The sequence below is a fragment of the Passer montanus genome, unplaced genomic scaffold (genome assembly GCF_014805655.1).
Source record: "Passer montanus isolate IOZ18808 unplaced genomic scaffold, ASM1480565v1 scaffold292, whole genome shotgun sequence".
NCBI lineage: Eukaryota > Metazoa > Chordata > Aves > Passeriformes > Passeridae > Passer > Passer montanus.
In genome coordinates this window covers 76,615-100,280 of record NW_024367619.1, presented here as the reverse complement: position 1 = coordinate 100,280, position 23,666 = coordinate 76,615, and the positions used below count along the sequence as shown (strand labels likewise).

The 23,666-nt window shown below is 37.0% G+C and overlaps 1 protein-coding gene across 2 annotated transcripts; it reads left to right on the top strand.

Annotated features, from left to right (window-relative positions):
* The first annotated feature begins 3,190 nt into the window (after nucleotides 1-3,190).
* RHPN2 (rhophilin Rho GTPase binding protein 2) lies at nucleotides 3,191-23,535 on the top strand. 2 transcript variants are annotated; one of them, XM_039713980.1, is made up of 16 exons: nucleotides 3,191-3,303; nucleotides 5,715-5,843; nucleotides 8,855-8,930; nucleotides 9,995-10,072; nucleotides 10,728-10,852; nucleotides 11,778-11,944; nucleotides 14,241-14,428; nucleotides 15,959-16,032; nucleotides 16,220-16,302; nucleotides 17,007-17,126; nucleotides 17,223-17,417; nucleotides 18,546-18,622; nucleotides 19,344-19,490; nucleotides 20,565-20,720; nucleotides 21,981-22,896; nucleotides 22,989-23,535. In XM_039713980.1, the coding sequence occupies exons 1-15, from the start codon at nucleotides 3,275-3,277 to the stop codon at nucleotides 22,230-22,232; spliced, it is 1,896 nt and encodes a 631-aa protein (XP_039569914.1). In that variant the 5' UTR covers nucleotides 3,191-3,274; the 3' UTR covers nucleotides 22,233-22,896; nucleotides 22,989-23,535. The 2 variants fall into 2 exon arrangements, with proteins under 2 accessions (XP_039569914.1, XP_039569913.1); XM_039713979.1 differs by lacking the exon at nucleotides 16,220-16,302 and having other exon boundaries at nucleotides 15,959-16,115.
* The last annotated feature ends 131 nt before the right edge of the window (nucleotides 23,536-23,666 follow it).

The following is a 23,666-nucleotide window of genomic DNA, read 5'->3' as shown; positions in this document are numbered from 1 at the left end:
AAATGAATGCAAGAGCAAATAATTTGTGAGGTTCAAATGAAAAATGCATAGATAGAATGGAAGGAGATAAAACTTGGAATAGCAGTAGCAGAAAAAACTAGACAACACAAAATGGAGGAAAAGCAAAATGGGGAAGAGCAGCTTCATCCCAGAAAAAGAACCAGACTAAGAGCAGACAGCAACTTGTGGCTACAAGACCATGTTATACACTAAAGTGTGCAGTGCTTATGTCTTTGTGCATAATTGTGTGTAAAGGAGCATAACGTATTTCGTAGTTAAAGGACTGCTTCTAATCAGAGGTGAATGAATGAGTTTGCTGCATGTGTGTATTCTCTCCAGTAAAAAGTACATCCGCTATGTTCCTCACCATGGCTGGCAGAGGAATCTCGGTGCTGAGACTTGAAAATCTCCTTCCTCTCTTTCTTTCCCACCGACCTTGGTGCCGCCATGTTGTTTTCCCTCACGTGCCCTCACTTCCTCCTCTTTCTGACTGGAAGAAAAACTGCTGCTCATAGGTGCCATTGCCAACAAGTTCCACCAATTCAAAGATTCCTGCAGGATCTCAGAGCACCGAGAGGTTGATTTTGTCCAGGTTCTGGACAAAAGAAAGGATTGCTCTCCACGTTTCTGCTGCCAGCCAGGCGGCCCTGAGGCCCTGCACAGGCAGTGGGGGATGCCATGGCACTGGCATTGTTTAAACCTCTCCTCAAGCAGGGTGCCAGGAGGGAGAAGCCACCACTGCCCCTGTCCTCCCTCCCACAGCATGGCTGGCCAGGGGCAGCCAGGCAGGCAGGGCTCAACTCAGGCTGCTCCGATATGGCAGCACGGCACCTCACTACTCCTGGGAAAAAAATGTGAACTGTTTTGATTTTCTTCTTAAATGTGGCATCACAGAGGCGTTGCCAACCTCTCTTAACTGTGCCAGCAGCGTGTCTATCTTCAGAGCCATCAGAGATTGGCTCTGTCAGACATGGTGGAAGCTTCCAGCAGCTTGTCACAGAGGCCATTTCTGTGGCCCTCCCCACTCCTAAAAAACTCGGGCTGTGCCAACCCAACACAATGTGTCAGGCTTGCTGTGAGAGCTTTCTCAATGAAGAGAGCTGTGGGCTCGTGCTGTGAGTGGTATTTCAATGCAGTAATTCAGTGTGGTGTGTTTTGAGAAGTTATGTTGCAAATGGTGCTTCTGAAGATGTTTGCACCAGCTTCCTGTCATTTTACCTGTTTATTACAAGCTTTTCAAACTAGATATTTAAAATTAATATTATTTGGATTAATTTAATTGAGCTAAATTAATATTATTGTCTTCTCTGTTGTACTAATCTGCTCTAGTTTGATCAGCTCATTTCTCTGTTGTCAAGTCAATTTGCTTTCACTTGACAACAAATACGTGATTTGAACTTCAAATACCTGATCAGAATTTCATGTTCTGTTTAAATACTCACTTTTGTTTTGCTGGTATGTCATTGCTTGACCACTCATAATTGGAGCTTGTTAGTAAACTTTCAAATGCTCTTACAACAAAATCAAATTTTTCTAGTCAAAACTAAGAGGGAGAGGTCCAAAATAATGCATAATTTAGTGGCTGGAGTAGTTGAAAGAAGTCTTAGAGAGGTTTGAGCCTCCTTCTTGTGTAGCAGACAATACAGTAGGACTCTGATAAGCTTTGTAATCATACCCAGTGAGGCCACTCAAAAGAACATTCTTCATTTAAGGGTAAGCCTTAAAACAGTGATTTTATTTGCTTCAGAATTATTAGTTGAGGCTGCAGGGTTATGCTAGCAGACTCTTGAGTATTGAGATTCAAGGGCATTTGATACTTTTTTTAAAAGGGGTGGTGGAGCAAAGAATAAATTGTGGAAGGGAAATTTCTAACATACTTTAAAAAGGTGTTAAAATAGTGTTTCCTTTAAACAAAAAAGGACAAACATGCAGGCCTATTCATCTGTAGCAGTTTTAGCTTATCAGTGCTCAGGATACAATGGCTCAGTCCTACTCAAACACAGGTTTCAGCAGTTTGAGTCTTGTGTAAGGTATGCACATCCATGGGAGCATTCTTGTGAGTTCTGTATTTCACACTTTACTCTTTAAGAGCCTAATTTGGTAAGAGTCTGACAGTTTCATCATTTCACCCTGTTAAGCTCTCTCTTGACAAGTTTGAGATGTGAAGAGAAGAGCCTAGGGAAGTAGCAGACTCTTGAGTATTGAGATTCAAAGGCATTTGATACTTTTTTTAAAAGGGGTGGTGGAGCAAAGAATAAATTGTGGAAGGGAAATTTCTAACATACTTTTAAAAAGGTGTTAAAATAGTGTTTCCTTTAAACAAAAAAGGACAAACATGCAGGCCTATTCATCTGTAGCAGTTTTAGCTTATCAGTGCTCAGGATACAATGGCTCAGTCCTACTCAAACACAGGTTTCAGCAGTTTGAGTCTTGTGTAAGGTATGCACATCCATGGGAGCATTCTTGTGAGTTCTGTATTTCACACTTTACTCTTTAAGAGCCTAATTTGGTAAGAGTCTGACAGTTTCATCATTTCACCCTGTTAAGCTCTCTCTTGACAAGTTTGAGATGTGAAGAGAGGAGCCTAGGGAAGGAGGGGGAAGAATTGTACTGAAGGTCTGAGCCACCAGAAGGAAAGATGAGAGATCCTAAAACTGGAAGCAGGCTTTTGAGCCCCAAACTTTGAGCACCACAGCATGTTTTGGACAGAGTTGTATTTCAAGGCTGCATATATACCAGTGTAGAACTGTGATTCACAAGGGTTAAGCAGAAGCTTTGATGGGAGTTGCTGTCTTGCCAGATACTGTTTTCATAAAATCCTAGCAACTTAATAACATTCTGTCATTTTTGGTTGCATTTGCAAAATTTATTGAAAATATTTTTAGGGGAGAAGAGACTGGCTTACATGTGTACTTAAGGTTTAAAACAGATATTTTCTGTTTGAATTTTGTTGTTAAAATGTACTGTGGTCATGGTCTCTTTTGGTTTTCATGACCAAGTTTGAGACAAGAAATACTGTTGTTGATGTCAGATCATCATTGATGTCAAGGTAGCTAATCTGTATTCATACAGAACCTATGCTTTTACCATTGAATTTAAATGAATCTTTAAGATTAATTTAAATTCCATGTTAGTCCCTCTGAAGTTTCTTCCAACACCAACAAAAAACTTGTTTTCTTAATTCTAGGGATGCAATCCTCTTGCCGAGACTGGACGAAGCAAACTGCAAAATCAAAGAGCAGTTCTAAACCAGCAGATCTTAAGAGCAGTGAGAATGAGAGCTGGTGCTGAAAATCTTTTAAGGTACATGTCATGGTTTCTTAGTTTTCTTGCCCAAGCAAAAATTGTTTAATTTAGTTTTAATTTTGTGGAAGTCTCTTAGCTATTGTATTTTCTCCTTTTTTTTCCCCCCAAACATGCTGCATCTCATACTGTGGAATGATTTGTGAATCTCCCTGAATTATTTTCAAGCTGTGGCTCTACAGAGTCATTATTTACTTTCCAGTGCCCTTTCAGTACTGTGTTGTAGTAAATGAGCCACATGTTAGAATTGCTCACTTTGTTCTGCTTTATTGCTAGTGATAATGATAAGTGAACCTTGCTGAATACTGTAATGAGTCCCTTTTACTCCTCAAATCAAATAAAGGTATTGCCACTATGCTGTTGCTTTTTCCAAGATTCTTTAGCTCTGTGCTGCATCATAGAAAGGACCATCCATTGCCTTCTTTCCTCTCTGTAATAATGATACAGGAGTAGCAGGGTAGCTCACATCTAATTGAGCTGAGTTACCACCAGCTGCCACCAAATTCTCCTACAGTTTGAGGTAACTTCATCTGTTACATTTTCTTAGGGTATGTTTTTGTATGTGGCTGTCCCCATAGGAATAGCCTTGTGTTGACCCTGCCTTAAGGCTGTTACATCCTGTGATCAGCTCTTTGGCAAACAGTCTGTGGATTTCTAATCTTACACAGAAGAGCTGAAAATTATCCCAATTCTCTTCTGCAGTAGTTTCCTGTAGTGTCTGTTTCTCTGCTAGCAGGAGCAACAATAGGTCTTCAAAAAGAAAATCTAGTAAATATACTTAAAGAAGTGAAAATGCTGGATAAATTAAATTTTCTAAACTTGTCATTAATCAGTGGGTTGCCTGTTGTCTGTTACCTGCTTTGATCTCCACTCTTGCAAGAGATGTGACAGGTTGGAGACTTAGGTAATTTTAGCCTCTGAAGTGTGCTGTGTTTTCTGGTAATTGACTTAAGGAGTGAGACTTACAATTTTACTGCCTTTTGTATGGTTAGCAAAGTTATACCTGCTTTTGAAATGGAATACTTAATTCACTTAATATTTCTGCTTGTTGATTCAGGATGTTTTGGAAGGGTTAAAGAGGTGAGTGATAGCCAATGTGAAAACTGGTAACATTTAACCTAGATACCCTAAAGTTCAGTTTCTGATGCCAGTATTAACTTCTGAAATACTGAAGTTGCTATTTACAGGAGTGGGAACTAAATCTACTTAAGAGCAGAAGAACAGATTTACTTTTAAGATTTTAGAAATCTAAAATGAATTTACATCTGTTGAACTATTAAAACTTGCTATTTCTTTCAAAGAAGAAATTTTGAAAATAGCCTGACCACCAGACAGTTCACATGATTAGTTGTATCTACAGTCTCCTAAGGAAAAACGTAAACAAGCTTTATGTTTGCAGATTCTATTTGAATTTCATCAAGTTCTAAAAGAAACAAACCAATTGCTGTCCACAAGAAGCCTCCTGGAGTAGAATTTGAGAAAAAACTGGAAATGCAGGTTCCTTTACTTTTGGCTGAAAATAAGCACTAGGCTTGAAGCCCACGATCCACATAGTGCAAAGACTTTTGTTCTTAGAATTTCTAAAAGTCACCCTCTCCTTTTTATTGTCTTCTGCTCTGGAAGTTGAGCTAAAATGAAATTCAGTGTAGAGTTATGTGAATCTCGACAATATCATGTTGCCCCATTGTCAGTATAGAGACTCAGGTTAGAAATTGTGATACAAAAGCACAAATAAGTAATCACACAGAAATGCTCAGGGGGTGTTAAATGCTAACATACATTGTGCTTGCAGTTCAAAGTGTTGCCATTTAAATACATAAATGGCAAAGGAAACAAACAAAATTATATTTACATCCAACAAAATCAAATTGTAGAGAAAATTGTCTTGTATTAAAAAGATCTGGTTGAAAGATATTTCTTTCTGTAATAACTTTTGGGGGACAGTTATTTTCTTTTATTCTTAAGATCAGACGTCTCAACAGAGCTTTTTTCAATTTATAAGATGGGGAAGTCTCTGTTGAAGAATGTCTCCTGACTGCTTCCACCTTCACCCACCTATCTTCTACACTGGAAAAAAAAATCACATAAAGTAGGGCAGTGATTCTGATTAAGATGCTTTAGTTTTGTTGATTAATGTATCTGAAAATAAGCTTGAACCTTAATCATACATGGAAAATCTGGCATATAGGAGATCTTCTGTGGCTGCATGCTATTATCTGGAAACTATCCCAGGCACTCTCTTGACAGAAAAACCTAATAAATTCTGAAACATGAGGTCTTGTATCATCTCTTAAGGAGATAAAAAGAAATCTTAAAAATGCTGGGAATGCTTGCATTGGAGGTCGAAGGGGGTCAACAAAGCTTGCAGAAAACCTTTTCCTGAGCAATAAAAAATTCATGTGTCTCTGCAGAGCAACCACCAACAACAAAGTACGAGAGCAAGTACTACTGGAACTCAGTTTTGTAAACTCAGACCTGCAGATCTTAAAGGAAGAATTGGAAGGACTTAATATCTCAGTAGAAGTTTATCAAAATGCAGAGTAAGTATAAAGCTAAGTTATTCAATTATTAACAGATCTTCTGTTTACCCTTGAAAACAAAATTGTTTCTAGGTGAGTGTGAATGTTGGACACTAATCATGTGAAAGAGCAGAGAGCTTGATAGGAAGAGAACATACTTGATGGTGGATTTGTTGACTAAGGGTTAGTCTGCATATTTGTCCTTCTCTTGGGAAATGTGTGTGCCACTAATCCTTGGATGTGAAGTTCCTTTGAAGAGAGGAGAGAAATTGAAAGCTCTTGGGACTATACTGCAAGCAGTTGGCACTTAGCAGAACTTCCAGTACTGGAATGGCTCAGTGCATTCTGGAGTGAGCAAACTTTGCCATACAGTAACATCTCTTCTCAAATGTGGTGCATTCAACAGTCCTCTCTTTAGCTGGAGAACAGAAGCACAATGCTGATCTGATGTTTAGAGCAGACTAGGTAATCTTGAATGTGTGCCCTTCAGTGACAGAAAAACACAAATTCCTTGGCTAAAGCAGAGGAATTTTTGTAGATGAAGTTGGGTTTTTTCCAAGATATTTTGAAGAGAGGAGAGAAATTGAAAGCTCTTGGGACTATACTGCAAGCAGTTGGCACTTAGCAGAACTTCCAGTACTGGAATGGCTCAGTGCATTCTGGAGTGAGCAAACTTTGCCATACAGTAACATCTCTTCTCAAATGTGGTGCATTCAACAGTCCTCTCTTTAGCTGGAGAACAGAAGCACAATGCTGATCTGATGTTTAGAGCAGACTAGGTAATCTTGAATGTGTGCCCTTCAGTGACAGAAAAACACAAACTCCTTGGCTAAAGGAGGAATTTTTAGTAGATGAAGCTGGATTTTTTCCAAGATAATTTTCTCCACTTTGAAGAGCACACTAATTTTTAAATTGCAATGGATTCCTCAAAGATAAAACTTAAGGAGTATTCATTGGCTGCATACTGAAATAATTTCTGTATCAGTTATATGTCTTGTTCCTCCTAAAACTAAAATATTTACTATTTGATCAACAGCAGCTCAAGGTACAAATTGAAATGTTTCATGTGATGGGGATATAATTTTGGATCCCTCTTAGCACTGTTCTCAGTTAGGTGTTAAACTTCCAGGTGGATTACAAGGAATTCTTAATGTAAAAGGAAGAAGAACATTTCCAGGGAGGTAACTTACAACTAAAGGCTGACTTGATACAAAATATCTATTTTGTAGTTTTCTCAAACAGCAACTTGTACTAAACTTCTTACCCTCCATCCCCATGGCAAACTTTGACAGCTACTTGATGTGAAAATATTTTGGGGTTTTTTTGGTTTGTCTTTTTTTTTTGAGATTTGGCTTTCTTGTTCAAGATTGTACAGGTCTTCTTAGATGCATGTGAGCACAGAGAACTGTGTAAATGAGAGCAGGGCTCAACAAGAACAATTTCTTCTTCTAGCTAAAAAATACTAAAAATATTCAGATTCTCACTGGAGGATGAGCAGTAGATCAGGCCCCAAGGCAGGCAGAAGCCTTGAGGCTGGACAGCAATATCCTTGTTACTCTCTCCTGATTCTACTTCCCCAATCTATTTTGAATAGTGTTTTGCCTTTCTTATTCTTAAGCTCTAAATGTTTTTTATGTTTCATCAGCTAAAATAATTAATTTCCCTCTAAGTGCTCTCCAGCCTTTAACAGTAAGTAGCTATTAATAGTTGTTGTGACCATTGTGCATGCAGTTGTTAACATAAGGGCACACCCATGGTTTACTGGATTAGCCTGTATTGTGTTAAAACAATGTAAGGGTTGGTCCTCCCAGTACTTGCACACATTTCAGCTTGATTGAGAAGGGTGATGCTATTTCTGCTCACTTCTGGAAATCCAGGATCTCCTCCCTAGCTGTTCAGTTCTCTCATGATGTTACCTCCATGGGTGTGGCACCTTAGCTGTGGAAAAAACCTAAATTCACTTTCTTTGAATGACCAATGCTGATAGCTACAGGGGATGTGAATGGTACTAGAATGGATTAAATCACTAAGTTAGGATTTCTTTCCCACATGTCTCATTTCCTTTTGAGGAAAAAGTCTTGATGTAATCTGTAGTAAAAGTGTTGAGGTTTCTTTTAAAAGTCTCATCAGAAATCAGATCATTTGCACCACTTGAAATGGTGTTTTGGCTCTGTATCCTGGAAGTCCTTTTCAAGCTAGCAGAGCCACTTTCTGGTTTATGAAGGACTCTGGCTCTGCTTAGGAAGCTGCATTCCTACTGCCAATCTAAAGATAGAATTTTCACCAGTAAGAAAGCTGGTTCTGCTGACAAGATTGTAAATGAACGTGGGATTTTGTAGTTGGTAATGGAATGCTCTAAATAATGGTTAGACATTCAAAAAGTTGTTTTCAGGAAAAATGAAAATATTAGTGAACTTTATAATTGCTTTATACTGATCTGTTAAATCTACACAACCAACCATGTATCTGGAAGCAATTCTGACCTTTTTTAACGTCAGCTCTCATCCTTATTGCCCTGTGATATTCAAGAGATTGACTTGTCTGGAGGTTAACACCTAGCATTGTCTAGAAGCTAAGTAGTTCTTGGACTTGCTGTTCCTAGACCTTTCTCTGTGAAAACTTTGGCTGTGCTTCTCCCATGTGGCACACGTAACTACTACATACAAAACCATTGGTAGCATGTAAAATACTGATTATATCTACTAGTACTTAATATGGCTCTTAGTGTGGCAGATCTGCTAGCAGCTGAGGAGCTAAAATGAGGGAAGGCAGCCTTTGAGAGTCTCCTTTCCTTTGCCTGAAAGAAAAATAGGCTTAAATGGAAAAAAAAAAAAAGAGCAGACAAGTAGCTTTCTTCACTCACTTCTTGAGAAGTACAGGCTATTAGGCAGATTTTCTTGTGCAGGAGGGAACTGTATACTTTTCTCTTTACCCCATCAATGTATGAACTTCCTGTCATCAAATTAAAAAAAAAGTAATTATAACAGAAGCAGAAAAGTAATGTGAATCTGTTTGCCTTTTTTTTTCCATAGAGAGACTTTCAGTATTCCCTTGGTACCTCTTGGCCTAAAGGAAACCAAAGATGTGGACTTTACACTCCCCCTCAAGGTAAATTTTACATACACATTTCAGAATGAATAGTTAACAGTAATAACTTCCATTTCAGATTTTTTTAAAGAAACAGAAGGAATTTAGGTACAAATTATTTTTTGTTTTGTCCTAAGATCAAGATCATGACATGTTAAAAATTAACTACCACTGATTTGGGTCATTGCTCCTGCCTAATTAGGACAAGAAGTCCAAAAATGTTATAAGAAATTCCATTTTGAAGACAGAGTTAAACCAATGAATAAAAATTCCTTTCATGGTTTTGTTTCTAATAAGAGTATTGATTACTGATGTAAGTGTGAGAGGAAGTATTAATTAAGGTTTTACTCAGCATAATGTAGTGATACACCAACTTACTCTAACCAGGATAGCTCAGTGGGGAAGCAGTGTTGGAGCATTAACTCTGCGTGTTTGTTGTCTAATGTACTTTGCTGGCTGCTTGAACCATCCTCTGTATTTTCTGTACTTCTGTGTATTGTGCAATACAGATTTTTAGCTCACAGTAAACCGTCTTGTATCATTGTAGCATTTGTCTCTATTTTTAGTTCTGTGGGTTAAATTCCATGGTCAGATCATGGTACCACTTCATGTCATTGCAGCTTTGTTATTTTAAGTGGAATTGCCCTAGTGTAGCTCACAAGAAGTTGGCAGTTTCTTTCTGTTAGCAAGTTTTTATGGTCACTTGATCCCCTTGTTGTTTTAGATAACTCGGTTTGTTTGTCCGTTTCAAAACCACTGAGTGTTGTTGTTTTAAAACCAATTGGAGCTAATGTAGCAGATGTTTGGTTCCTTTACATCACAGTGAAATTTGTCTGAGATACCAAATCATAAATCTACTGTCTTGCTGTAGTCTCATTGTTACATGTTCACTGAAAGGGAGTAGACCCTGTTCAAATCATAGCTGAATCAATTTTGTACTGTTTGTAACTGCAGGGAAAAAAAACCAGTTTAAGCTAATTTTTTATTTTATATTTTATATATATCTATAACATATAATAAAATATATATAAAATATTTATATATATTTTAGATGTTCCAATTTTATATTTTTTTTTCTCTTTTAGGACTTTATTCTGGAACATTATAGTCAAGACAGTTCAGAGTATGAAGATGAAATAGCAGATCTCATGGATCTGAGACAAGTAAGTTCAAATATGGTTATACTAGGGGGTCTTTTAATATACATTTGTAAATAACATTTGTATGGAACCAAAATATGACATTTTTACTTTGAGCTTACTCTATACTCTTATTGACTTCATTTCTGAGACATGGTGCATGAATGTCCATTGTCCAAGAGCTTTACATTCTGAGTGAAGAAACAGATGAAATTCTGCAAAGTGATTGAGCTATTGATGTAGCTTTGTAAACTTTGTTAATCAAAGACTATTTTTTATTTTAAAGTATTTTAAATTTAGCAGGGCCAGTGTTAAAGTGGATTAACCTGGCAAAATATTATAGTAGAAAGGTTGTATTTCTGACTGTTGTTTGTTTCCTGTACTATGCTAGAAACATAAGCCTTCTCTAGCTTTCATGAAATACCTACAGTCTTTATTTAATTAACTTTGAGACTTGCCAAACAGATTCTGTTTGCTTTTTTAAAGGTTGTATGCTACTTATGTGCAGCTGAAAAACTTCTGGCATGAATCCATATGGCTTTAAGCTTACTGTTCTCAGATTCCACACATTTCTATGATATGCAGAAGTCCAAAGGAAGCAGAGCTTTATCCTTGGGGTTTCAGTATTCACCCTGTAACTCAACAGAATGCACTCAATTTTAATCTGTTGTTCTTCAAGGCCTGCCGGACTCCTAGCCGAGATGAAGCTGGCATTGAGATGTTGATAAGCTATTTCCTGCAACTTGGTTTTGTAGAAAACAGATTTTTCCCACCCACCAGGCACATTGGAGTTCTATTTACATGGTAAGTGTGTAGTTCATGTTTCTCTTTAGTCTTGTTTTTCCCCCAGAACGTTTGGAATCATTAACTATTTTTTAATCTGAAGTATGTCAGTGTGTGTCTCCTCTTGAATCCCTGCCGTGTGTTGTCATATTTGTTTTTTTAAGTTAAGAGTAAACCTGAATACAGTACACTCTTTACATGCTTAGAGTGAAACCATTGGCTAGATTATTATTTGGGCTAAGGTTAGCACAAGGGTGAAAGAGAGGAAATAATCTTCAGTTTGGACAGCTACGGATGTTTCTGAATTCTGAACCTAGGTGTACAAAATGAGGACAAGGAATGGGGTCAGACCTTAATTACTTTCCTTCAATATGTTAGGAAGACCACTTGGGCCAGATGAGAGAAAGGAGCAACATATTTTTTTATAAGGGAGTATTTACTATATCTGTGAGCAAAATTTGACTCTGAATTCAAAATTTTTATTTTATATAAAAAAGATGACTTCCATGTAGCCAAGAGAAACTGTTAAATTTCTAGTGAGAACTGCAAATAGAAACTTTAAACACAAGCAGTAGAGGCTCTGACCATGCCAGTTGATCTTTGGCAGCCCCTAGGTAGGAGAGTGTAGCAGCACATTTGGATACTGCCCCAGTATGCTCTCCACCTCTGTGATGTTTTATGGGCACTTCTGACTTAAATGTAATGAGCTTATGGAGGCACTGCTGTAAAACCTGCTGAAAACTGTCTCAAATAAAGCTGTTTCCTGGATTGGTTAATTCTGTGGATTATCCTTGTAGAACATAATGGTGTTTCTGTTCCCCTTCATTTTCACTGTAGCAGAACAGTTAATAATTCCACTAGTCATTCAGAAAAACAGAATGAAAGTACTTGTTTTTTTAATGGACTCTGATAATCTTAACACTTCTTCTGATATTTGTTTCCCAAGGTATGATTCCTTCACAGGTGTCCCAGTGTGCCAGCAAAATCTGTTGCTTGAAAAAGCCAGTGTTTTATTCAACATTGGAGCTCTCTACACACAGATTGGAACAAGATGCAATCGTCAGACCCAGGCTGGACTTGAAAATGCTGTTGATGCTTTTCAGAAAGCTGCAGGTACGCATCTTAAAATACTGGAAAGGTCTTCACACAAATGTCCCCAGTGTCATAGAGATTTCTGCATTTTGATGTCATAGAGATTCTGATGTCATAGAGATTTCTGCATTTTCTACTGGCCTGATTACACAGAAAATGAGGAATATGGGCATTCAGGAAGCCTGGTGAAGAGCTCAGATGAAACTTTAAAACCTGGAAGTGCAGTCTGAACATGCAGATAAGATAGTGAATGCTGTGGTTAATGATTATTGAACTGCAGTTCAAAGGTCAGAGTTACTGCAGTAGCATTAACTGCTTCATTCCTTGCTTCACCAGCATAACTTTTACCTCAGTGCTGGCAACTTGGTGTCAAATCTGTACAAGAGTGACACGTTTGATAAAAACCCTTAAGCCTAGTTTTCCATATGAGGGTCTTAAAAATTAATCTTATTTTTTCCTCTGGTGAATGTTGCAGTTCATTGGAAGTTGACTACCTGTTTTCTGTAGATTCCAAAGGCAAACAGGTTCAAAGTAATCAATTTCTGTCCCAAGCAAGGAGAAATAGAAATTCTAATAAAGGGAGTCCTTTTCCTTGAACTAACATGTTATAAAGTCTTTTGTTTTCATTGGGGGCTTTTAAATAGATTTTCTGATTTGTTTTGTAAGTATCGTCTGTGCTACATGCAGTATTTAAAGACATGTCCTTTGTAATTAATATGTACTGTAAGATTTATTTCTGTACTAACATCTGTGACTGTTGGTTTGCAGTGCATGCGTAGCTTTATCAACTAAAAACTGTGGAGGACAGAGTTGAATTTTCATAAGTTCCCTCCTTTGAATACATAGCTATCAAAAAAAAGTGTAGTATTTTTTCATACATATTTAAAATAAATAAATAAATTGTTTTTTAACCTTTGTATTTAATCTAAAAGAAATTTCATTACTTGGGAAATTTCAGTACTTGGGAAATTTCTCCATTTTACTGCTGCTCCTTCCATTTTGCAAATAAAAAAAATCACTGCTTTTCACTTCAACGTGTTTGCAGAGCAGAATTAATGCAAAACTGGAAAGGTGTTATTTGCTACCACAGTAACCTTTGCAGGTGCCCAAAGCAACATGCTCAGGAAGCATTGCATTGTACCTGTGCATGGTGCTGTAACACTGCATTTTGTTGGCAGAGGCATGATACAGAGTCTGTTTCCCAGTGCTGGATGGAAGATGTTGCACAGAATTTATCCTCAAGATAAGCAGAAATATGTTGAGAACAAAAAATACCATGTTTTTTTTCTCCTGTACTTCAGTCCCCTTCAGTAGGGCACTCCATCCGTACTTGGGATATGCCTGGTAAATTTGGGATTAATTATTTTGGTGCAAAAGGGTAGGGATGGCAATGTTTCAAATCTGTTTAATGGCATATTAAAAATTCAGATATGAGTGTATGTAACATGGAAAATCAAAAATCACAGACACTGTTTAGTGGGAAAATACTGCACAACATGGCCAGAACTAAGTGTGGTGGTAAGAAGTAAGATCACAGAAGCTGGAATATTAAAAGGCAGAGGCCTTACTGTTACACTTCTGCAGGTCTGTCAGCATTAGCAGGCTAGGAGAACTCACTGAACCAGTCTGGTGACATGCCTGCTGAGGTTATGCTTCCATGCATGAAACTGTTACTCAGTATTGCACTACAGTTAGTGTTTGCTTTAGATTTGATATATGATAGCAATTACTAATGTTTTGGTGGAACCAGATGTCTACAGAACAATCTTATTTTTGCCCTATTAAATATATTTTTATATGTATAAATAAAAATTCCAGTTGACAGGCATGGATCAGAGCTTTCATTGGGACACACAATACACTTAGCAGCATCTGAAAATTAATATTTAATTAAGTTTCTATGTTTTTGTCTTTTCCTTTATCATCTCCTTAAAGCTGTGCAGTTTTTTCTCTTTTTTTGTCCCCTGTGTAAGCCATAGCCTGCCTCTCCCATGTATAAGTCACATTCAGTTCAACACACTCCTATGGTCAATCACAAGAACTTTTACAAGCAAATCTGAAGGCAGTGCCCTCAAAACTTGCAGTTTCTGTTGCTCCTCAGAAGTGTAATTTTGACAGCTGTACTTGGGGATGGTTGATGGCAATGCAAAGCAAAACCTGTAGGTCAGTCTAACTTCTTAGGCACCAAGAATTCCTTCAGATTGCTGTAGTGCAATACGAGAAAATATCCTTTAAATCCTAATTATTCTGGTACATACTAGAATTAAGTTCACTTGTTTTTCTTTGTCATGCTGACAAAACCATTTTGTAATTGCAGGAGTTCTAAGCTACTTAAAGGAGACCTTTACTCACACGCCAAGTTATGACATGAGCCCAGCTATGCTGAATGTACTGGTGAAAATGATGCTTGCCCAAGCTCAAGAGTGTGTTTTTGAGCAGATTGGCCTTTCTGGAATACGCAATGAGTTTTTCACACTAGTAAAAATGACACAGGAAGTTGCCAAGGTAAAATATGAGACTTTAAATCTATTCTATAAAATAAATGTTTACAGTGCTGTGTTATTACCTGCAGCTTTAAGTAATATTGTTATTATATAATATACATACTATTAAATATATATATACACACACTATTATTATATGTGTACTGTTATATATGATATTATAGAATATTAATATTTATTAAATTTAAATGTTAACAACCATTACCAGAAATCAAAAATAACATGGGGCAGCTCACAAACTAGTTAAAAGCACAAGCTTTCAGAAGAGTAAAACGTGAACAAAATTTAAATAGTATTCTAGAGTTGTTACAATATATTTAATTCATAGTTCATGGAGATGAACAGTGAACAGTGAACTTGCTGAAGGTTTTTAACAAGCTATTTATGTTGGTCTTTCAAACATACAGATTTCATCCACAGAACTACATATAAAAGGTCACAGGGTATTTGTGTGGTTCCCTGTTAAGTATTGAAAACAGCATGTCTTGTTTCCCAGCTGCTGAAGGGTATGCAAACCAAAAAATCTTTTGGATTAATAAAAAAAATAGCTAAATTGTAACTGAGGGAGGGACCTTTACAAACAGAGTCAGGTTGGTACCTGCAGAGCTGTCTTGGAACTTGCCAGAAAATGGTGAGATAGGCTTGCCCCAGAAGGTAGTGTTAATACTTGATTGAGGTATGTACCAAAAAATAAGGATGCCCTGAAGATATTCCTATGCTTTCTCAGTTATTTCAGAGTAGCAGACACAAAGGTGGCTCCATACAAGAAAAACAGGCAAAGCCTTTTATACCAACCCTGTAAAGCCAGAATACTTGATTGAGGTATGTACCAAAAAATAAGGATGCCCTGAAGATATTCCTATGCTTTCTCAGTTATTTCAGAGTAGCAGACACTACTCTGTGGTTCCATACAAGAAAAACAGGCAAAGCCTTTCATACCAACCCTGTAAAGCCACTGTGACATATCTGTAGGATTGATCAGCTGCAGGGGAAAGATTTTTTGATTCTGTCAGTTGGGAGTAGTTTGATCCACTAAAGCAGCATTCAGTGTTTGAAAAAAAAAAACCTATTTGAATAAATAAAACTGTTTTATTTCCTTTGTGTAAATGATAATATCCCAGTCTTAACCAGACCACACAAACTTAAACGCTATGTTTGACGCACAGTTTCAAAGTGTAGCAAAAATCTACTGTTTGAATGTGCTTCACTCTTTTTTTCAACTGAATTAATGAGCTATATTTGTAAATTAAGACCTGTTTATTATATGGTGTTTTTATTTAACTATGAAGCCATATGGTATGACTGATGTAGTCCATCTGTTCTTGTACAAAATTGATTTCTTGTGAGAAAAATCAGAGAAGACATTTCAAATTTTTCTCCAAACTTAATTCCAATCCATCTTAACCATATTTTCCCCTTCTTTGATGTGATTGTGTATGAAATTGTCTTAAGCATGAATATGACACCCCTTACTTCAGTTCCTAATACCTCATACTAAGTTCTAATACTTCAATTATTTGCTTTATTTTAGGTGGGAGAGGTTTACATGCTGGTTAACACTGCAATGAATCAGGAACCAGTGAAAGAGAATATTCCCTATTCCTGGTCCAAGCTGGCACAAATAAAGTCAGACCATTACAAAGCTCTGGCACATTACTTCACTGCCACCATTCTGTGTGACCATGAACGTAAGAATCATACTTCTTTATATGTTCATAGAAATAAAAATAATAAACACAGCTACAGTTAAAATTTGGTTTGTGAGTAAAAAAGAGAATATTCCCTATTCCTGGTCCAAGCTGGCACAAATAAAGTCAGACCATTACAAAGCTCTGGCACATTACTTCACTGCCACCATTCTGTGTGACCATGAACGTAAGAATCATACTTCTTTATATGTTCATAGAAATAAAAATAATAAACACAATACAGTTATAATTTGGTTTGTGAGTAATTCTTGGAGCCAAGAACTTTGGTGCTTTAATCTATGTTAAATTCTGGTCATTTTCCCCTCTCAAATTTGAAAATGACCAGAATTTAACATGCTCTTTTTGTCTTTTGAGAAAAATGTGAAAATTCAGTAAACTAACTTTCACAGAAACAAAAGAAAAGTTACATATCCTTTTTATACTACTACTAAATAGTTCAGATTTCACCAATATGTTTTGGCATGTGAGTATTACTTGCATATTGTAGATGATAAAAGCAAAAACTTGAGATTCTTACTCATATATACATGTATATAAGCATGCTCTTTTTGTCTTTTGAGAAAAATGTAAAAATTCAGTAAACTAACTTTCATAGAAACAAAAGAAATGTTATATCTCCTTTATATACTACTACTAAATAGTTCTGATTTTATCAATATGTTTTGGCATGTAAGTATTACTTGCATATTATAGATGATAAAAGCAAAAACTTGAAATTCTTATTCATATATTTATGTACACGTATATAAATATTTTACTGCATTGGGAGAGAATGTAGTAATAATTCTCAATAATAATTCACAATAATACACCTAAATGAACAGGAGACCAAGAGAAGTGTATGTTAATGGTTTTTACCCATTATTACAGTGCAGCCTGGTGATGATGAAGATCAGCAGGAGAAAGCCTTGTCCCAGCTGTATGACTGTGTGCCTGAAGGGCTGATGGTTCTTGCTGTTTTAAAGGACAAAGTTCAGAGAAAACAACTAGGTAACTGGCACTTTCACACAGCTCCTAGCCACAGTTTGAAAATTGCCTGGTATTTATTGTCTGTGGATGACAAGCAGTGGTTTTTGGTGTTTGCAGGGAAAGCGCATTTACGCAAAGCCATTGTTTACCACGAAGAAGCTCTCAGGGTCTGTGGGCTCTGCAAAAAGCTTCGCAACATTGAGGTTCTCCAGGAGGTTCTGACAGCTGCACATAAACGGTCACTTCACAAATATGCTCAGCAAGAGACAGAAGATGACTTCCTAAGTCTAATTCAGGCTCCAGATATACTCTGTAAGTGTACACAGCCAGAAATAAAGGATATCCAACCATAGGCAAATATGGTTTCATGTGGATTGGCCTCTCATTTGTATATATATCAATACATATTATTATATGTACAATAATGTATATATGTATTTCATACAGAATATAAATAAACTGTACATTTGTAGAGTTCCTGTTGTAGTTGAGATGGAGACAATACAAAGCAGCACTCCATTTTCAGAAGGCTTCAAACCTGTTTTTGTTCTAGCATGCATGCTTTTTATACATTCTTACAAAGCTCATAAGTTTACACTTTATTCATTGGTCAGAGGAGACAAACAAAGTGCTCATTGGAATAGACAGGTGCAGGTTTCTCTTATTTATCCTTCTTTCTTGGTTTCCCTGTCAACAACCTTGGTAGGACATTCTTTCAGAGGTAAACATGGATTCTCTTTTCTAATTTCTCTTTGGCTCACAGAAGTCATTGTAAAACCTCTTCCACAAGTTCTGATTTCTTACATGTTTCCTCAGTCACAGATCAATATATTTTGGTCAGTATATTATTTTGTTAGAACTGTTTTACAGTATTTTTATCTCTAGCAACACCGTTTTTTGGGGTAGATAACAATGGTAGTTAGTTAGTCACCAAAAAAAGCTGGATTCTGTCTTGTGAGCTAGAAAAAATGGGGAAACTTGAAAAGTTAAAATTATATGGGGGAAAACTACAGTAACTGTTTCTTGAGCCCAACTCTTGTACTAAATTGGGTTGTTAACTCAATTTGACTGCTGGTTTTTTGTTGGTTTTTTTTCCCTACCTTAGTCCAGCTCATAGTACATTTTCCTCTTTGGATGCAGTAGGAAACTATGAGTGCTGGTTTTAAAAACTTCTCAAAGACAAATAAGATAAAGATGGGAATAGCATAATTTTATTCTGAGGGTTTTTTTTTCAAGTTTTCCATATTGATACTGTGAGCTCTGAAGACATTTTTAAGTCAGTTCTGATGTCTAACAAACTTCCACAAAGATTAATTTTTCCACAGCCTAGTAAGAATTTAGGACAAATTCCAATGTAGCTTGGAATGCAAGAAAAATAAATTTTGATGTGTTTTAACTAATACTTAAAAGAAAATTCATTTTGTTTTCTTTTTATTTCAGCTAAAACAGAACATAAAATAGAAGCAATTGCTCCTCAGTTTTCCAAGGTGAAAGTTAAAGACTTCTTTCACAAGCTGGTATGTAACAACACACTGATACTGACCAACCTCTGCCATTTTGATAGCAGCAATAAATTCACTCTAACATGAGGGAAGGGACACAAGTATTTTAGCCTGAAAAAATGAGCCTGTAATAATTGAATTTTTTTCAGAAGCTATTGTAGAAATCCCTTCTAGCTTTAGAGGTATAAGTCAACTTGAGAGAAGCAAGGAATAGAAGTGCTGTTTCTGTATGGCTTGCACAACATTTGGTCTTGAAAACCTTCATAAAAGTCCCATGAAGTCTCAAGAGATAATTGCACACAACTTAAGGGGTGGGAGTGATACCTAGTTTGTGTAGACAGGCATGCAGAACATGTGGCTTGCATGTGACACAGACAGTCTTTCAGGTGGCTCTGTATGTGTCAGTGAGCAAAAGGGGATCAGAATATGCAATGTTTCATGAATCAGTTTATCTCCTCTGACATGGAATAATAGAGGACCTTACAGCCTCTGCAGCCAGAAGATCCTGCTCACCTTAACAGAGATCCTGGAACAACTTGGCAGTTGCCTTTATCCCACTCTGTGTGAAGTACCAGCTGAACAGTCAAGAAATCCCTTTGCATTTCTGGGGAATTAGCTGGGAGTTAACCTGAGTAAAATCTACAATAGATGAGCTTAAAGCATTATGACTTACAAAAGCAGAAATGCTCACTTACAAGTGACAGTAAAGCTCAGAGTGCTGTTGTGTTCCCTGCAGGGCCCACTGACAGTGTTCTCAGCCAAGCAGAGATGGACAGCCCCACGGACCATTTGCCTTCACCATGAAGCAGGAGAGCTTGGATTCAGTCTGAAAGGAGGCTCACCAGTGCAGGTTTATTGTCTTGATCCAGTTTGTTCTGCAGCTGTAAGTATGTTGGTGTGATATGAACAATTTCTCTGCAGACTCTAGCATCAAAATGTACCTTTAGCTACTTCATACTCATGGATGGAGTATTTATTGAGTTCTGTACATTAGGATAGTAAATTCATATAATATGAATGCATTTTGAGTGCTATATATGCTGCAGATTCTTAAAGTACCCCTATCCCCAACATCACATGAAACTGGAGTTGATTTCTTTCTCTGTTCATTTGTAGAAAGTCACAAATAATAAAAGCAAATGTTGCTTCCTGTCTTACTCAGGAAGTTAGAAGGGATAAATACTGTAAAAGATAGCAACAAGAATAAGGATCAGGAAGGGAATGCAAAGTGTAGTGTCTGCCTAAGGAAAGAAGGGCAAGAATATTTTATTAGCTTGTAATGTTGTTCTTCCAGGGAAAATTCAAAGGGATAAAGCAGCATGCAGTGAAAAGCAGTTTACTTACAGAAAAGGCAGAAGTAACCACAGAAATACAAATAAAAATAATGAAGAAAAAGAACTAAACACTGCAGAAAATGTCTTCTGGGGGACAACAGCATAGCAAAACCCAGGCTTCATTTACTTAAGGAGAAAAGTGAAAAGAACATAAAAACAGCCAACATTTGATTGTAGCAGAATCACATCAATGGTAACTCCAGAGGTAGTTTGTGTACTTGAGAAAGTTACACATGTGTGGCTAGAGAATGGGTTTGTAGCATCTAAGAGTGAAATGCCTTTGGGGCAGATGCTCTGTGATGACAAAAACATTTTACATGTCTGTAATTCTGGATAATAACCTGTGCCCAATTTTTTGACAGTCAGCAGGCCTAAAAGAAGGTGACTACATTGTATCAGTTGGTGGCATGGATTGCAAGTGGCTCGGTGTCAGTGATTGTAGCAGAATCACATCAATGGTAACTCCAGAGGTAGTTTGTGTACTTGATAAAGTTGCACATGGCTAGAGAATGGGTTTGTAGCATCTAAGAGTGAAATGCCTTTGGGGCAGATACTGTGTGATGACAAAAACATTTTACATGTCTGTAATTCTGGGTAATAACCTGTGCCCAATTTTTTGACAGTCAGCAGGCCTAAAAGAAGGTGACTACATTGTATCAGTTGGTGGCATGGATTGCAAGTGGCTCGGTGTCAGTGAAGTGCTGGAAAAATTGAAAAGTGTGGGAAAGGAGCCTGTGGAGATTGAGGTTATCAGTTGCCAGGATACAACAGCATCTTTGGTATGTAATGAGGCAAATTGCCAGATTTGATATGCTAGAGTTTTGTCACTTGCCTGCCTTCAGTTCCTGATTACAGTTTACTTTCCTGTAGTTAGATATCCCACTCAGCCTGTGAATATATAAAGCCTTCAGATGTGTGTTCAGGTTTAAACCACCTGTTTAAACCACTGTGACCTAGCAAACCAAAGCACTCTGTCTGCATAAGAATGGTTGGGTGGGTGGTGGGCTTTTTTGTAGTGCAGCTACTTAGATTAATTGCATGAAAAATTTCAAGACTCAGTTTATTCCCCTCACTTGTCCCAGAGGATGAAGGCATTACCCTCTTCAGCAGTGGAAAAACCACAATGAAACAATAATGGAATGAAATACAACATCTAAGATATGTTTATTTTCTGTCCATTGTTGTTTTGAATGATCTGAGGCTTTTATATTAGACCATGGATTATTTTATGTATTTTTCTTATTTTGTGAACTTTTAACTGTCTAGTCAGTTACAAAGTTACTATAGAAGCTTTAGACTAAGGGAAAGTCATCACAAGATTAAAAAATATTAAGCTCTAAATAACTTATTAGTTGTGTGAAAGAGCCTGTAGTTGAGCTAAATCCACTGCTTCATGTTTTTAACATTCCCTGGCAAGCTTAGACACTCAAGTAATGTTGCCTGAGAAGTTATTAAGGTGCCCTGCTGCTATTAGGTTTTCTTGTTTTGTTAAAATTGGTTTTCCTTATTGAACATAAGGAATTCTGAATCTGCCGTTCCAAGTTGCAACTGGAAAGAAAAGGCTAGAATATAATCAAATTGTTTCAGGGCAGAGCTAAGAGGAGCCAGAGAAGGCTGTGCCTTTCAGGTACCCAGCAGAATGTCACACAGGAGCTCCTGTAGCTGTGATCTGTATAGAACCTGTCCAAAAACAGCAAAAGTACTCCCCATCACATCTGTGCAGGAATTACACACTTGAGCTTTGTAGGGGGGTTAGTGTGTATATTAAATAGTTATGCTAGAAGCCAGTAAATGTATAACAGCCCAGGAAAAGATTCACAAGTTCCTTTATGCTTTGCAGGGTATACCTTTGAGTCTGCATGTGCAAAATGCCAGGGTCACAGCACTCTGAAGGGCCTTGTGCTCAGTGATGTCATTAGCACAGAAAGCCTGCTGCAGTCTGCCCTGGAAAACTGTTTGCACAGGAACCTTTTGTTACTGTCAAAATTTTGACCCATTTTGGATGAGTGATTCTTACCATGGTTCTCTTTTTCCCACAGCATAGCAAGAGTGCAACTTACTCTATGGGAATGCAGAAGACATACTCCTTAATTTGTTTAGCCATGGACGAGGATAAAATGGATCAGACCAAGAAAGCCCCACTAAAACTCCCTTTTCTAAGTTGGGGAACTAAAAACAGACAGAAAGCTGCAAGTACACTCTGCCTTCCTTCAGCTGTGGCTGGAAGTTCTCAGAATAAGAAGAAGCTTTCTCCCTTCACACTTTTCAATACAGAAAGTTCATTGTACTGACTCTTTCAGAAGTATCTGTTAATGTGACTTTTGTTTAAAATGAAGATAAAAATATTGATCAATTTTCTCTTCACACACGTATGTATAAACTCAGACAAATACCAGTGACTTCATTTGCTGTGCATTGAGCCACTTATGGTCAGAAGCTGGCAGAAACTGCAAAACTGAAGTATTTGAAGGTTAGAATGAAGTTGTTTGGGAGGTATGCAATAACAAGATGTAGATTATAGAATTGCTTACATGAGGACTGGACTCCTTTGGGGTTTCAAAATACAGTTACGACTGATTTTTCATAAAAATAGTCATAACTATGCTAGATGGGAGTTATTTATTACAAACTTGATGCTGAATGCAAAATAATAGGGGACCAATCAAAGAATGATTTTGCTCGTAAAGTTTAGAGTCAATAATAAATCACTTAACACTACTTTGAAGAATTATCTTAACAAACCACAGGTGAGAGGAAATAATAATATTCAGAGAAACAAGTCTTGTGCCAAGCAACAGTGTCACAGAGTTGTGTTTTTATGCAGAGGTGCTTCCTCAGTACTAGATGTGGCCTACTGAACAGGTAATTTAATTCTGGAAGAGAATTACAAGGCTTAAAATTTAAAAGGTCTTTTGAACTCCAAAAGGCTTTTACTCTCTTCTTTTTCTGATTTAGGTAACATTTTAAATGCCTGTTGATTCAGTTGTTAAAAACAGGCTTTATTCCAAACTTTGACCTATTTGCCCTAAGGCTTGCTTCTGATTTAGGTAACATTTTAAATGCCTGTTGATTCAGTTGTTAAAAACAGGCTTTATTCCAAACTTTATTTAACCTATTTGCCCTAAGACTTGTATCTCACTTGTCTTGATAAAATTGATAGCTGTGAAACAAATCTCAAAATGGACATATTATTGATTCAAGGGCACATAAATTGCAGTGATGCTTTAAAATATGATAAAATAAGTACGTGTGCTAAGTGGCAGGGTATTTATTTACTATCACATCAAGCAAAAAAAAAATCTGCCCTTGGAAAAATTAATGAGCAAGCTGTATCTGTAGTAAGGAGGGGGACAAAAAATAACTGGTGAGCATTTCTTTGAGATTCTTCTATTATTTCCTTAAATTAATTGAAAATTGCTAACACTGTAGTGTTAGTTAACTTTGCCATCTACAGAGTAGATAGATACTTAAAATTTACACAAAAATCTGCATCTCAGTGTAAACTTTAAAGTTGTCATTTATTTTTAATTTCTTATGTAGTAGGTGTAAATATCTTGATGACCCTTATTTAAGAATAAAAATCAGATGCTGCCATTTACTAGTAGCTTTTTAATTCTGCTTCAGCTTGCATGATAAAGCATAATTTACAGTTTTTTTCTATTTACTGGTGCCATACCTCTTGTGTGTTTCTCTAATGTTGCTTACAGAGATGTAAGAAACTTTGA

Coding starts and splice junctions, on each gene's coding strand:
- RHPN2 (XM_039713980.1), top strand. CDS start 3,275: ATGAGAGCTGGTGCTGAAAATCTTTTAAG. Junction 17,418..18,545: donor TCAGGCTCCAGATATACTCT/GTAAGTGTACAC, acceptor TTTTTATTTCAG/CTAAAACAGAACATAAAATA. Junction 20,721..21,980: donor AGGATACAACAGCATCTTTG/GTATGTAATGAG, acceptor TTTTTCCCACAG/CATAGCAAGAGTGCAACTTA.